This window comes from Salvelinus sp. IW2-2015, unplaced genomic scaffold (genome assembly GCF_002910315.2).
Source record: "Salvelinus sp. IW2-2015 unplaced genomic scaffold, ASM291031v2 Un_scaffold1451, whole genome shotgun sequence".
NCBI lineage: Eukaryota > Metazoa > Chordata > Actinopteri > Salmoniformes > Salmonidae > Salvelinus > Salvelinus sp. IW2-2015.
In genome coordinates, this window is record NW_019942916.1 from 77118 (window position 1) to 93981 (window position 16864).

The following is a 16864-nucleotide window of genomic DNA, read 5'->3' on the forward strand; positions in this document are numbered from 1 at the left end:
TCCTTCTGGTACACTCACACAAGCCAAACCTCTCTGGACACTCACAACAGAGCCAAACCCTTCTCCTGGTACAGCTCACACTAGAGCCAAACCCTCTCTGGTACACTCACACACGAAGCCCACTCCTGGTACACTCACACAGAGCACCCCTCCTCTTGGTACAGCTCACACAGAGCCAACCCCTCTCTGGTACACTCACAAGAGCCAACCCCTCTCTGGTACGCTCACACATAGCCCACCTCCTCTCTGGTACGCTCACACATGAGCCAACCCCTCTCTGGTACGCTCACACATAGCCAACCCCTCCTCTGGTACGCTCACCAACTAGCCAACCCCTCTCTGTACAGCTCACATATACAACCCTCCTCTGGTACGCTCACACAAGCCAACCCCTCTCTGGTACACTCACATATTAGCCAACTCCTCTGGTAAAGCCATACAGTTTGTGGTGTAACTATCTTTATTAGCAAATAATAATAATGTATTTTCTGCTAATTTCAGGTTCATGGACAAGAAGCTTTCTTGTGAGTACTAATTCTGAATATCGATGGTTCTGCTGAGTTGAATTGACAAACTATGAATTATCTATTTGCATCCAGAGCCAACCGAGGCTTTGATTGCATGAATTGACAAACCCAATGTACAATTTCTTAGCCATACTTTCTATTTCAGTCCTTGAAGTTGTCTCRAATTTGGCTTGCCCTCATTATTACTGTTGTTGAAATGTAGTTCACGGGTGTAATCATTAGTCCAGAGTTTCTAACAGACAAATTCTGGTAGGTCCTTCCCTGTTCACTTTGCTTGCATTTTTAAGAAACGTTTTGCAACAGAATGGGCGTAATTAATGCGCCCCAGGTCTTCAAAGTTCAACATCTTGTTCCTCAGTGAAGCTGAACGGTGGCAGGCAGGTCCAAGGAGTCCTGCGAGGATTTGACCCCTTCATGAACRTGGTGATGGATGACTGCTTGGAGATGGCACCTGGAGGAATACAGAACACCATAGGCATGGTGGTCAGTACCAACGGCGTTGTCAACTACATTTACACACTACCTCTTGAGGACAGACACATTTTAATTTTATTKATCAATGTCACCACACCTTTTTATGCATGTAAATCAGTTGTTGTTTTGGTTTACTTTCTGTAGGTAATCAGAGGAAACAGCATCATCATGTTGGAGGCACTTGAGAGAGTATGAGGGTGGGGATGGCTTGAAAGAAGTTGAATAATGGACATTATACACTTTTTTTATTATGTAATTTCCTTGTTTTTSCTGTTGATAGAGTATGTATTTGATACGTTTAGACAGATGTTTCATTTGGAAATGTTTTGAATTGTGAAATCTTGTGAATAAACTGGGTATTTTGTTTTCTTTATTTTTGCACAATTGTTTTTTTTATACCCCTACATGTTTCAACCACTTGATTACATTTAAGGTCAAATTATAGTTAGGTGATAAAATACAATGGAGATATAAATCTATTCAAACATTGAGGGTTATTGTCCCTAAAAAAATTCGTGTTACTGATTTCCCCAATTTCTCACTTTTTTACACACGTGACTACAATTAATGGACACGGGTTGATTTCTCAACAGTCAACACAAGGGGTCGCCGTCTCACTTTACACAGGCTTTCTATGGTAGAGAAAGGACTTTTATTTTGACAGGTTGATCACGTTTGTGTTGATTACGCAGAGCCGGTCTCTACCATTGGTTGCACAGTGTATTGAGGGTATGTGGAAAGTAGGAATGTCGGAGGAGGTTGGAAAAGCGTTACACGCGGTGGTAGACAGGGTAAATCAAGCGGCGGCACGTCGCCCCAAGGTAAGTCAAGTTGGGAAGAACCCGTATCTACTTTAGATAGTCGTGCGAAATTGTCTTATTTAAAAGCGGGGGTGGACCAGTTGTATGTCAGGCAAAACACCGCAACCTTTGAGACGTTACACCATAAAATGCACATTACATTTTGAAATATACTAATTAGCTAACAAACTTAGCTCTTTCCTATTGCATGGCCCGTGAAGCCAACTCTTTTCAACCACCTCTGTACCACGCGGAGGGTTCTAGACGATCTGCTGCTGCAGTGATTATTCCACTATCACGTTAACGTCAACAATGTTTCYTAAGTGTTGCAAAACATTTATCCGATCAACTTCCGTTCACACCTGTTTAGTAATTGAATTAACGTTTGTATTGGTTCAATCGACACCATCCCACTACAATTGAACTAGCCMAGGCAGCCGATAGTGTGCGCTAGATCTGCACCAAAGACAGTAATGTAGAGATCCTAAAATTGCTTCTCCAAATAGAAATCCCCGATGACACTTGTAGGCGATGTCGTGGTGACGTTGGCTATCTAATATCATGCGTAGATACACGTAAATGGATCTAACGGTTGTATCGCGCCGAACTGCGCATGTGTAGGCCGTCAACTCAAAGGCGCCCATTTCGATATTACATTTACATTTAAGTCATTTAGCAGACGCTCTTATCCAGAGCGACTTACAAATTGGAAAGTTCATACATATTCATCCTGGTCCCCCCGTGGGGAATGAACCCACAACCCTGGCGTTGCAAGCGCCATGCTCTACCAACTGAGCCACACGGGACCACGATATATATGTAAAGTTGTTTTTGACGAAAATAAAAATGTTTCACTTTCACGAGYTTGGAGTTAATAACATGTTCAACTACATTATTTAAGATATTGGCTCGAATCTAGGTTGTCTTTTAGATTTCGAGAAAATTAACTAAGGAATAATTGTTCACTTGTCATTGATTTATCAAACCCCGGCCCCGGTAAATTTGGTCTGTTTCGCAAGAGTTCCCGGAAGTGTTGCGGTGTTACGCCTCTGGGTTTAGAAACTGCACTATCGTCTAGGCTTGATTTTCCCAGCCGGTAAAGTAATACCAGAGAGGAAGAGATGCCCAACTCGACGGAAAATCTATCTCRATCCAGCAGGTGGCGTTTTTTCGTTGTTTAGCCCACCAAGCAAGGACTTTTTGTATAGAGGTCAATGACCACCGATATCCCGTTGTTATTCGGGATACTCAAGTATTCTGTTTTTGACTTGACACATATGAACATATCACGTTTACAATAACCCCAAAAAGCTTGTATCCCGGTTATGAGAAACTAGGATAAAATGCCTGGGATATGCTGATTTTAGATGGGAACTGTGGCATGCAAACATCTTACCMCATTTACTGCGGTTTTTCGCAGGCTCTGTTTAACATCATGGGTGTTTTAGATTTTTTTTTCTTKATCTGATTGTCAAACAAATCACTTTGTAGGCTACGTGCGCACCATAATTCCATAATGTATTTTGTTGATACTCTGTACATCACCGTATGGCTACATTCACCCCTAATTTAGGTCACTTTCTCTTCAGAATTTCCAACATTGCAGGCCATTTTTACATCCAGCTTGTCTTGTCATAACTTGTAGCCCCAGAAGACGAAATAAAGTAGTGCTCACCATAATAATATCTTGCATTGATATAATTAATGCACTAGTAACCGGGGAGAACGCAAAAACACTGGAAAGATTGGTCCTGTGGAAAATGTCCAAATGTCATCAGTTCGACCGGTTTTAAGGAAATTAAAAATTGAGAAAATGATGAAACACGTTTCTGATAAGACTTCAGTTGGTCTTGGGTGCATATTTTATGTGGTTGAAATACTGTCTGCTTGCATAACAGAGTCAAAGATAACACTACACCGAATTCGCATTTTCTCAAGAGATGCTGAAAGTAATAAAWKATAATTCTCCACTCTCTTCCTGAGACAAAATTAACATTTGTTGTATAATTTTACTGCAAGAAATGRATAATTCTGCAGGAGTTAGGARACATGTGAAAGGTCATAGATCTACAGTCAGTGTCCATATTTAAGTTACTAATTKATTTAGCCCATATAAACTTAAWTTAGGAATATTCTGTTTAGTCATGGATAAAGGGATACTTGTGAGCGGGATATGAAAGGGCATCTATACGTCTTATTTGGGATACGATTTTAAGCGGGATATTAGCTACTATCTGGGAATACTGTGAGCACGTAATCTCATTCATTTGAACTCGGAGGTTCCGAGTTTCCGACATGACATGAACGCAGCATTATTAAATATTGATTTAATTTTATATTTGATAAACAATACAAAACATACACATACAAACGACAGCTACATCACACCTGTCCAGACCTACTAGCCTCCACCCCATCTCCAGCGCCCCCATAATTTTCCTCCACATGGCCTGAAACTGCACCATTTGGTATCTCGCCGTAGCCCACGCACTTTCAATATTTAAATAATAAATCATATTTTTTCCATTGTGTTAAAGATGAGTGATGAGAAGAGAATCGTCCAACCCATCGGGTATCTCATAATAATTTGAGTTCATTTTAACTCATTTCTGACACGACGAACGCGACATAATAGCCTACTGCGTGGACAGACACAACAACCATTTCAGATTTTAATGACAGGTTGTCGTCATCTTGTAAAGAAATTCCAGCAGGCTTAAATACGTGCATTTGGACAGTATATCTGGGTTGTGTTGTAAACGTTGCCACCGCTAACCCTAATGCCTAACCTTGACCTCACTGCTAACCCTAATGCCTACCTTGACTCACTGCTAACCCTAATGCTTAACCTTGACCTCACTGCTAACCCTAATGCTTAACCTTGACCACACTGCTAACCCTAATGCCTAACCTTGACCACACTGCTAACCCTANACCACACTGCTAACCCTAATGCCTAACCTTGACCTCACTGCTAACCCTAATGCCTAACCTTGACCTCACTGCTAACCCTAATGCCAGCTAGCACAATTCTTCATTGTCTACACCATCTATTTCTCTTCGTTCCATATTGTGCCCCCAATATGCCCTCCTTAATGAGCACCAGATATATACTGGACTGTCCTGAAGTAGTTCAGGTTTATCAAGATGTGACTATCCCTTTGGATATGATGATGTCATGCATACATCCGTTCATTTATTCACCATATATTTTATTGCTCTTCTTTTTCCTCTGCTCTCCCACCCAAGACGTTGCCCGTGGTGCCGCCCCGCCTGGTCGCTGTAAGTAAGACGAAACCACCTGACATGGTGATCGAGGCGTACCGAAAAGGGCATCGCAATTTTGGTGAAAACTATGTGAGTATTTGTATTGTACATGATGGGAACATGTTATACAGGTTACTCATAACACCTTTTATTGCTAGTGTTTTGACATTGGTGGTTTGACTTTTTAATTTGACTTTTAGGTGAATGAACTTGTTGATAAAGCATCAAATCCTCAGGTCGGTTCTAAAGGTTTGAAGTCACATTATTCTTCATCTCATGACATGTCTATCCGACATCTGTAAAAATCAAACATATTTATTTCTGTCCTAATCTAGATTTTAGAATCATGCCCAGAAATCGAGTGGCATTTTATTGGCCATTTACAGAAGAATAATGTCAACAAACTTTTGGGTAAGTAACATCTTGTGTAACATGTTATGTTTTGTGTTTCATATTTTTAATAGTGTAGTGTTCTGCTCGGGTGCATCATAGGTCTCCATATTTAAAGATTTCAACATCAACTTGCATGTCTCCCTATACTCATCAATCTACTCACACACTTCAAAAAAATATATATAAAAAGCTGACATGTTTCGACCACAAAATCGGTCTTTGTCAAGTTTTGAACACAATTCCATAGAAACCTTTAGTAGAGCCGACAGATCTTAATTCTACTCACACACATCCCATAGGTGTACCAAACCTGTTCATGGTGGAGACGGTGGACTCAGCCAAGTTGGCCGACAAGGTGAACAGCTCCTGGCAGAGGTTGAGAGCAGCTAGTACGCAGACGTTAAAGATCATGGTTCAGATCAACACCAGTGGGGAGGAAAGTAAGTGTTCACACACACACACAGAGGTTGGCTTTTATTGAGATGGTTCATGTACTGGAGGCTTTTATTGAGATGGCTCATGTACTGGAGGCATTTATTGAGATGGCTCATGTACTGGAGGCATTTATTGAGATGGCTCAGGTACTGGAGGCATTTATTGAGATGGCTCATGTACTGGAGGCAGCTCTGCAGAGAGGTCACTAGCTGGCATAGCCACAATGTCATAAAATCAGATTTTTAAAAACCTAACCGCGACCACACTGCTAACCCCAGTGCCTACCCGCCACCACACTGCTAACCCCAGTGCCTACCCGCCACCACACTGCTAACCCCAGTGCCTAGGCCTACCCGCCACCACCACTGCTAACCCCAGTGCCTAACCGCGATCACACTGCTAACCCCGATGCCTAACCGCGACCACCATGCTAACCCCAGTGCCTAACCACCACCACACTCTAACCCCAGTGCCTAACCTTAAACGGAATGGAAACACCAGGATTTAGAACGTCAGCTAACTGTAACTGTAAATCTCCATATTGGCATTGTTGCATCACTGACAGGAGAGAACATTTTGGAACCCCCCAAAAATGTCTGATTACCGAGTAGCTCCGAGACTGAGAATGAGTTTATAACAGAGAATGAAATAAACTCCAAAAGGCGCACATAGCCTTGAATAAAACCAGTTCATTTAGTAAATCTAGCCTAACCTGAGACATAGACCTAATGCCTGCACCTTATGTAAAAATAGTATTAGTTAGCTTGTCCACTATAACAACAGTTCAAACGAACCAGATAAACTTTCTTTGAAGATTAAACTACTTTCAGTGCGCACTAATCCCGTGTCCCTGTCGCTAGATTAGTGACTTCAACTACGTTGGCTGTCATCTATTGAAAGGAATGGTAACTACACTGGGCAACTAGTTGGCAGTCAAAGTAGACTTTAATAATATATACCATTTAGCAGACTGTCTAACAAAAGTGAACTGGATACATGGTAGTGGAAACAGATCATAGAAACAGGATTACAATTTTGATATCATGGATGGTCAGTCCTTGCATCTATATAGCTCTGTCTATGCATTTGAGAGTGGTTACATTTCTCCAGACCCATCCCTCAGCTTTTTGTCAAAAGAGGAGCAGGGAGACACTTGTTATTTGTTTCTACTGCTGATTACCACTTTTAAGAAGTTAAGATGCAGATTAAATACACAACAACATGTTACAGATACTATAAACATGTCCCATCACTCAGACAGTAAATACACAGAATCCAGCACAGCAACAATCATCAAATGTATTTTACAAAAGCCCTTTTACATTAAAATACTAACCACAAGGCCTCCCGAGTGGCGCAGTGGTCTAAGGCACTGCATCGCAGTGGTTCGAGCCCAGGCTCTGTCGCGACCGGAGGCCCACGGGGCGGCGCACAATTGCCCAGCGTCGTCCGGGTTGGCGAGGGTTCGGATATCCGTCGTCTCATCGCGCACTAGCGATCCTGTGTGGCGGCCGGGCGCAGTGCACGCTGACACGTCACCGAGTGTTTCCTCCGACACATTGGTGCAGCTGGCTTCTGGGTTGGATGGAATTGTGTCAAGAAGCAGTGCGGCTTGGTTGGGTTGTGTTTCGGAGGACGCAGGCTCTCGACCTTCGCTCTCCCGAGTCCGTATGGGAGTGCAGCAATGATACAAAACTTTAACTACTACCAATTGGATACCACGAAATTGGGGGGGGGGGGTGAAAAATGCAACAACAACAAAATACTAACCACGGGTTAAGAGGGTGCAAGAGTTCAACACCTCAGGAGCAAATGTCAGTTGGCTTTCATAGCTGAGTATTCATAGGTTGAGAGAGAGTCGAACAGCAGAAGCGGGACATGGTAGCACATCCACTCCCATTCCCTTTATGGATGGGTGTATCTTTGAAATCGCTGTTGAACGGCCTGCTCCTTCTCCATTTACGGAACACTTGAGATTGTGATTCTGATCTCAGGTTCATTACAGCGAGTTATGGTCTTCACGGATCTCACTCTTCGTCTGTGCGTTACGGGCAGATTCGGCTGTATACTGATGGTTGTGAGCGCAATCTAGCTGACCCCGAGCTCTTTAGATGGTCCCGGTGGACCTCTCTCCACCACAGCACAGGAACACCTCTGCACCAAGGGGTCAGTTCGGCATGCTGTACTAACCGTTCTTTCCGTGGAAAAAAAAATGAAGGCGTCTATTAGGCTCTAGTTATATTGAAGAATCACTGCATATACTTAAAATAAACAATAGCCTAGAAATAACATAGATTGCATGAACCACCCTCTGGCCTCCTGCACAGTCTCCTCCTGCACAGTCTCCTCCTGCCACAGTCTCCTCCAGGATGAAAACATGTTCAGGGATGAAGATGTCATCCTGAAAACAAAACAAACGTTTGTTAAGACAAGTAAAACCAAATATATCAGTTGGCATTAACAAGCTACTGTTGTATGCTTGTCAACCACACAACACACAACACACACACACACACAACACGGACATTTTTTTTCAGCAAACATCTAACGCTAGCCTAGTCCACGACAGTCCTGACGGTAAAACGGTACCTCACGCTCCATTGCATTGAGTCTCCTCGTTCAGTAGCTTTTGCTTGACTCCAAACTTTGGACCAAAGTCTGCGATGTTGATGGTCGGTCGGTAACCCCTACACCATAACCCTTAATTTCAAATGGAGGCGCAAGCAGAGGGCTTCAACTAGGCATATGACTCCTTTCTATTCGGAAACTCCTGGTTGCCGCATCGAAAGTGCCCTTCATCGCGAAGTCTGCCTCCGCAAAGTGCTGTCTGCAGATCCTGCTAGCTCGATCTAGCGCGTCCTTCCTCTCAGGACAATGGAGCACTTCTTCAAAGTTGGGTTCTTGGCAGCCGATGTAGTATACCGAGGATTTTTTGTTGTTGAGCCCAATTATACAGCCTGGCGCTATGCGTCTATGTTTGAATTACTACTGCTTTGCCATGCATCGTTGTCCGCACCTAAACCTCTCTCTCTTCGTTCATTCTCCGCGCAAAAAACCAATTACCGCAGAACACTTTAACCAATTCTGCCTGCTGACGCACTGGCGCCATCGTGTACTATGACAATTAAAATGGCGCGGACCATAAGCTCGAATAACCTTGTCGACGATCAAATACTAAAATGTGAGATGTGTTTATGTTAAATGAACATTTAGTATAGTGGATGGAATACATATCTTTGCTTAGAGTTTACTTCCTAGAATGTTCCATTCCCCTTTTTAAAATTAAGACCAAAAAGCCCAAAAGTTTTTCGCATGTATTCTTACCAATATAGACTAATTGCAACTGGCCCATCTAGAGGAACCCGTTCAGTTTTTCCCTGGGAAAGGCTCATGACAATTAAACGTCAACCTGCTGACAGACAGATACACTTAACTAACAGAGTTTTATTGTTGCAACTAGGTAAACATGGATCCTCCGTTGAACATGAACACAGTGAAACACATTTTATCCAAATGCTCTGCCCTACACTTCTCGGGACTGATGACCATGTGGCGCTTGGCTACGACCTAGCTTGTGGCCCTAACCCAGATTTTCAGGTATTGTTGATATGTTACCCTGACTTGCTTGGTTAAATTAAAAAAAATAAAAAAGTATGTTAAGGCTTTTGGTAAAGATCTAAGTGTGTGTTATTCTGTTGTGCATCACCAATCAGGCTTTGCTGAGTCGGCGACAAGAAGGTGTGCCAGTCATACAGCTGCCCTCTTGAGGATGTGGAGCTTTAGTATGGGCATGTCCACTGACTGTGAAACACGCGGTAAGTCTCTACTTCTCAGCCTTCTTAAATTCTATATACAATATGTTCTTAACATATTGAATTATCAGATATTGATTTAGCTAACCATTACTACTTCAAATGACATGCTGTTTGTATAAATTATACCCTTCTGAGGTATTCTTTTCCATTTCCTCCTTAGATTGAGTGGGTTCAAGCCAATGGCGAGTTGGTATACTATTTCGTAATAGGATTATCCGCAACACTCCACTCCCAGTCACAGAGGAAAAGTCAAAAGGTTCCGACAGAAGAAGCAAGTAGAGAAAGATGAGCGTCTACACTGTGACAGACCATGATGTTTCTCCTTCCTACACTCACACAGGTGTAAAGAATTCAGTATTTAGGAGAATTAACTGGGAAAAAAATTGTCCTTTGGTTGATCTAGATTTCAGATTCATTTCTACGGAGCGCATTCATTGAGGCATTTTTGACGGAATTCCAATCTTCAAGTTGACATTACAAACTGAGATTTTAAACTACTCACATTAGGGCTAAGATTCTCATTACTCAGTCTGAATGATTGATATAAAAAAAGCTATAAGCTCACATCTCGATCTTGAGCCAACTCTAGATTCAATAGATTACCCGTTTAACACGCTTGACTATTAAATATTCGATCATTCAGAGCAGTTCAAGCAGAGATGAGTTTAGATCTAATGTTTGATAATGCCTATACTAACTCTCGACTGTTGATAATATCCCCAGTGATTGGGTATCTTACATAGTAAAAATGTCCTATTTTTCTGGCAAATACTTGTGATTTAAAAACATAACCCCCCCCCCCCCCCCCCCCCCCCCCTTTATTGAGGATGGTATTTGACCAAATTCAATTCTGTATGGTTGTCTAAAATACTTAACCTTTTTTTTTTTTAAATTCTTGATAAACACAATTACAAAACTGCATGTAGATTCCACTCAATACAAATAGTTACACTAGTATTATCTTGTGGATATCAGTATTATTTTTGTCTGAGTTATGTGTTGGTGCACTGGAAAAATTAACCTATGCAAAGAAGAATAGGTGCGTTCTGCTATGATTTCTTACTTAGTTATGTTCAAAATGGCTTTACGTATCAATGTAAAACTAAATCACATAACTAAGGGAACTGCAAATAAACATTGCAAACATCACTTAAAATGAGATTACGGATTAAATTGATACTGCAGAAGGTGACAAGCAAAATAATTGTTGAAATTAACTTGGGTTTTGTACTTTTCCTATGCAGGAAAATGTACAGTAATTTGACATAAACCAAAGAATCACGATAACCAATTACATTTACATTGTTTCATTGCATACATAGCAATGACCAGCCAACGAAAGTACAAAAACCTTAATTTAATTATGAAGTTCGTTGAATTCATATCTCCATCATAATATTCTATCACATCTTACTGATATCTAGATTCAGTTTGGAATAACTGAGGGTATTTTTCATAGCTTCATTTCATAACATTCCAATGTAATCGCCACCTGATTCAAAAATATGGTTGGTCTTTGGAAGAAATAAAAAAAAATGTGCTGCTTGCGACCATAACTTCTAAAAAAATCAATAAGACCCCGGTTTCCTGAATGATACTGCTCCTCAACAGAAGTGAAGATGTGTGTGGCCATTCTGCTTGAACAGGTTAGTCATTGACGAGCTAAACTCTATTTAGCTCTGCTATAATTATTTATCCAGACTAACAACACAATAATCGAGAAAGGAAAGGGGATACTAATCAGTTGGTCAACGAAATGCACTTCCACTTTAAACCCAACCCCTCTGAGTCAGAGAGGTTCGGGGGGGCTGCCATAAATCTACATCACGTCTTTGGCGCACGGGGAACAGTGGTTAACTGCCTTCTCGGGCAGATTGTCAAGCTCGGGATTCGATCCAGCAACCTTTCGCGTTACTGGCCCCCAATCGTAAACCACTAGGCTGGCACCTGTTTAAACAAAAGTATGCAGAATGATAATCTACAAAAACAAAGTGAAACAAAATATGAAAGTACATTTGCCACTCCTTATTGTGCAAGTCCAACAAAAGTTGATATAAAAAACAATACAAAAGGGGGACAAAATACAAGAAATGACACATGTACTTGCTTACTGATCACAAAATAAAGTCACAGAATAATAATAATGGACAATTACATAACCAGATTTCTCAATTTTCTGTCCCAAGTTGTAAGCGTCTCCTCTGCCAGTCAACTCTGTTAGGTTTCACTGCTGTCTTGAACTCAATCAGTATGTTCCTGTGAGCATTAACACCAACTTCTTGGCCTCAAAGAAGCTCTTTGAGGTGCTGAGCTGCCAGATTGCCAGTGACGATGAGGAGTAAGTGTCTGAGACTATAGAGCCACCAAAGCACATGCTGATTTGTGCTGCCCTCGTTCATGCGGAACGGCCTCCTCACATTACTGTTAGAAAGAGATACACAGACATCACTAGATCGTTACAGACAAGGTAAGACATGATTCCAACAACAGCTTTGTATGTGACATTACAGATAAAATAAATGTCAATAAATTATTACCCACATGGTTGTGAAGCTACTCAACTCAAAATGTAATGTCTCTTTCAACCCCACCTGCTGTAGTTCTGTCTTTCTGAATCCTGTTTCTGCTTGGCCAGTAATTGTCGAGCTCTAATTCAGCTCTGTGAGCTGTCTTTGCTGCCGATCGGAGTTGTTGTAGTTCACCAACCTGAATATCCAGTGGACCTCTAAACGGAAACAACAAGTTAGAATGCCAAGACTATCGCAGTTTTACTCTATACGAAAGTTTTTTTTTTTTGTGAGAAAGAAAAAATGTCCAAACAACAATCCCATTCATACCAGGTTGCCGCCACGAAAAGGGCCATGCTTGGTGGATTGGAGTGCAGGCCAGATCTGGTGCTCGCTGGTGTATGGGAATAAAGGTGAACCGTCCATCACCCATACTGACGAGACAGAATATCAAGAATAGAGGGTTGAGAGAGAGAGAGACAACCGATGAAATACGTGAGCATTGTCGTGTATGAAATACATACACAACTGTATGACTGTACACTTTGAGTGTGGTAACGTGTATCTAATCTTTCTCATTGTTTGACTGACCTTAGATATCTGGATCTTGATTTCCCACATGCCATTTTTCCAAGGCCAGGGTGGCTTGAGAAGGATCCCATCTGCTTGTCCCACAGCTGGTCCGTATTCCTGATAATAAGAGATGCCAGATGAAAGGCTATTCCTCCCAGCCTCGATAAAGGGCAATTCCATATTCAAATAACACGTTGGCTAATCCACAGTCACATACTGTATAATCCTTCTCGTCTTTTGTAGCTAAGCCAGCAAAAAAAAAATGTTATTATTAAGACCCATTATATAATATTTTATCCACAAATCTAGCCTACATCTGTCAGGAAATGAAAGACATGCATGCACTAAACGACTGATTAAGCAAAATACCGTATGACCAAAGCACTGACAGTAACCAGCTTAACGTTTATATAACCGCTTAAAATAATAATTTACCATAGAACCATTAGTCTCATCTGGAATTCTCTCTATAAGCAGTTTTTTCTCCGTCTTCTCCACATTGAAATAGAGAGCGTTATGAGCAGAACGCAAGCAAAATAATATGATAAATTCCAGCGCCAGTGCAGTGAGCATCATGTCAAATCAAGCTTGTTGTCCCCTGCAGCAGGGTCAGGTAGTAATGGAACCAACTCGCTACTTTACTTTTATTTGTAAATGATGTGAAACCCCCGAATGGTTGCACGGGCTTTTTTTACTGATTCGCACGACTCCCAGAATGCACTTCACCGAGACCATTCCGGTCGTGTTTGTTATATGCGAGGAACATTCAGCATCTAGCTACAATAACGTTTCGCTATACACGTTATAAAAAACCAGTGATTATGTTGTTTAGACAAGTATGTCTGGTGCTGTGAGCGTTTAGCTACTTTTTCCAGATTATTATTGCTGTTTGATTCTCAGAAGATATAGTCATGCGCAGTACAAAGGTGCAGCAACGAGGCTGGAAGAGCCATGCAGCTGATAAAAAGCGTGAAAAGAAAGATGAACAACTCACAGCTAAAGGAGAAATTGCTCAGGTCAGTTCACTTGTTAGCTGAGTAATAGTATTGCTATTCATGCTATCTAGTTACTGAAATATATCAAACGAGCAGATCTATAGCCTTTGCGCACACCTGCTTACAGGAGTAGCCTTAACGTTCTAGCCAATGTTCCCCTCTTACTATATGAATATCCTACAGACAACATGGTAAGTCCAACATAGACAAGGAAGTTCTCAGCTCATTATGATGGTGGAAGCAAGCTCAAATCCAGCACTGTTGGAAGTATATTATGGGACTGTTTTCCCATGTTCAGACTTGCCTTTTTAATATGAATTTGAATACAATTGTGAAAGAACACAATCTTACTGCAATACGTCTTCCCTTGTCAGGTTCTGGTGACACTCAAGGATTGAGGCCAGCAGGAGCTCTTGTAAAGAACGAGAAAAAGCAACTGGCCAAGAAGGACAATCAAAGGTTGATGCTGTGAGTTACGTATTCCGAAGTACTCGATTCCTGCCACTTTTTTGTTTGTTATGATCCTCAAATATCTGTCAGTGTCTCATCTTTGCTCTCTTTTTTTTGTTCTGGTTCTACCTTCAGAAAGCTGGAGAAGCAGAAGGAGAAGAAAAGAAAGGAAGAGCAGAAGAAAAGATTGCCATTTCATCCTTAATGCCTAAGATGAGAGGAGAGAAAGAGGAGACTGTGAAGGAGAAGAGGAAGAGAGGAAGGGACTGGTGATGTTTTAATAAAAATCTGTTGTTATAGCCACAATACTATGTATATTATTCTCTTAAGAACAATCAGAGTGAATACTGACTTATCTTCAAAGAGTTCCCCCAAGAAGAAAGAAGCTAGGAAAAGAACCCAGATTGGGGGGAGGACACCAGTTCCTGCCGGACCGGGACAGAGATGGTGAGCCTTATGCATATACAACACATCACACGTATTTCTCCATCAAACCTCCTTACATTGAAATCTCACCTGCATATAAGAAGCATGATCCCTATTACTGCTGCCAAGGCAGTTTAAAATCCAGGGTTACCCAAGCAGTTTAAATCCAGGTTGTTCAAGCAGTTTTAAAATCCAGGTTACTCAAGCAGTTTAGTCACTGCCTTATTCTAGAAATTGATTAATTCATTTTTTCCAACTGATTGGAGATCCACGTGTGGAAATTCAATTGATTGACATTGATTTTGGAAAGGCACACACCAGTCATTATAAAGTTCCACAGTAGAGAGTGTGCCATGTCAGCAGCAAAAAAACCAAGCAACGTGTCGAAGGAATGTCATGGAGATCCGAGGCAGGATCGTTGTTCGAGCACAGATATGGGGAAAGGTAACAAAAAAATTACTGCATCATTGAAGCGTCCCCGAAACACACGTGGCCCTCCATCATTCTTAAATGGAAAGAAGTGGATTACACACCAAGACTTCCGTAGACTGGCCGCCTGGCCAAACTGAGACTCAAGGGCAGGGACCAAAAACCCGATGCCACCTGACAGAGCTCCAGAGATCCTCGTGGAGATGGGAGAACCTTCCAAGAGGACAAACCATCTCGCAGCACTCCACCAATCAGCCTTTATTTAGAGTGCCAGCGGAAGCCACTCCGCAGTAAAAGTACTCTCAGACCATGCAGAAACCAAGATTCTCGCTCTGATTGAAACCAAGATTGAACTCTGGTCTGAATACGAAGTGTCACGTCTGGAGGAAACCTGGCACCATCCCTACGGGAAGCATGGTTGCAGCATTTGTTTGGGATATTTTCAGTGCAGGACTGAGCACAGTCAATAAGGGAAGATGACAGAGAAAAAGTACAGAGGGATCATTTGTATGAAAACCTGCTCCAGACGCTCGGACCCTCAGGACTGTGGCGAAGGTTCAGTTCAGCAGGCCAGCGACCCTAAAGCCACAGCCAATACAACACAGGAGTGGCTTTGGAGAAAGTGCTCTGAATGTCCTTGTGTGGCCCACCAGAGCCGACTTGAAACCCGATCGAAACATCTCGGGAACTTGAAAATAGTCTGTGCACGACACTCCCCATCCAACCTACAGAGCAGGAAGAGGATCTGCAGAGAAGGATGGAAAACTCTTCAAAAACATGTGTGTCAAGCTTGTAGCGTCATGCTTCAAGAAACTTGAGCTGTAACGCTGCAAAGTTCTTAACAAGAGCACCGAGTTAAAGGGTCTGAATTACTTATGGAAATGTGATATTGTCGCGTTTATTTTTTAAAATACCATGTAAAAATATATATATTAAACCTGCTTGCTGTATTCTTATGGGGGTATGTGTTGTAGATTGGAATTAGGGGGGAAACAATTTAAATACATTTATATAAGAGCTGTTACCTAACACAAATGTGGAAAAAGTTCAAGCGGGTCTGAATAATATCAGAATCACTACATAGAACCCACACTGGGCTTTACTCAAGCGCAGTGGCGTATGTCATGTAAATACTTGAAAAGTAAGGTGTGCCTAGACATGCTGCCCTGGGGGAATTCCTGATTCTACTGGACAATGTTGGAGAGCTTCCAATTAAATAACACATCCAAGCAGCATGTTGTCTAAAGCCAAACGCATATTGTTTTTCATCAGCAGACTATTGATTATGTCAAAAAGCCAATTTTCTCTCAGCCAATCAATCAGTCATTTTTGTAAGTGTTTGTTGAATGTCCTTCCCTAAAGCTGCTAAAACTCTTTTTTTTTGACGTAAAAATGCATGTATCTGGTCAAACACATCATTTTCCCCCCAAACGTTTACTTAGGGCTGGTAGCAGCTATTAGTCACTTATTTGAGCCAGGAAAGGGAGCTTTACAATTCGCTTGGTAGTGGAGATTACTTTCGACTTTCCTCCAGGCCGAGGGCACAAATACTCTCTAGTATGGCTTAATGACTAATAGTGTCAAATAGGAGTGACAATATGTCACTCTATTATACCTCAATAATTTTCCATCCAGATTGTGCAGACCCAGGAATGGCTGTCATTGTTGATAGACCAAACGATACTTCTTTTCACCTGCTTCCACACTCAACTTAACAGAATAGATTAAAAATGACAAATGCTTGCTTTAATAATTTGATCAGAGTGTATGTAT

General features: G+C 41.6%; 2 protein-coding genes across 2 annotated transcripts in view; both read left to right on the forward strand.

Annotated features, from left to right (window-relative positions):
- LOC112070889 (small nuclear ribonucleoprotein G) overlaps nt 1–1374 on the forward strand; it is an 11290-nt gene extending 9916 nt beyond the window's left edge. Inside the window, exons 2-4 of the mRNA XM_024138341.2 lie at nt 502–524; nt 886–1010; nt 1146–1374. Of these exons, the coding sequence (XP_023994109.1) occupies nt 502–524; nt 886–1010; nt 1146–1196 (199 nt within the window). The 3' untranslated portion in view covers nt 1197–1374. The remainder of the gene's footprint in view (nt 1–501; nt 525–885; nt 1011–1145) is intronic.
- Nucleotides 1375–1703: 329 nt separating this feature from the next.
- Nucleotides 1704–16864, forward strand: part of LOC112070887 (pyridoxal phosphate homeostasis protein) — a 24657-nt gene continuing 9496 nt past the window's right edge. Inside the window, exons 1-5 of the mRNA XM_024138339.2 lie at nt 1704–1822; nt 5051–5158; nt 5269–5304; nt 5404–5479; nt 5761–5901. Of these exons, the coding sequence (XP_023994107.1) occupies nt 1733–1822; nt 5051–5158; nt 5269–5304; nt 5404–5479; nt 5761–5901 (451 nt within the window). The 5' untranslated portion in view covers nt 1704–1732. The remainder of the gene's footprint in view (nt 1823–5050; nt 5159–5268; nt 5305–5403; nt 5480–5760; nt 5902–16864) is intronic.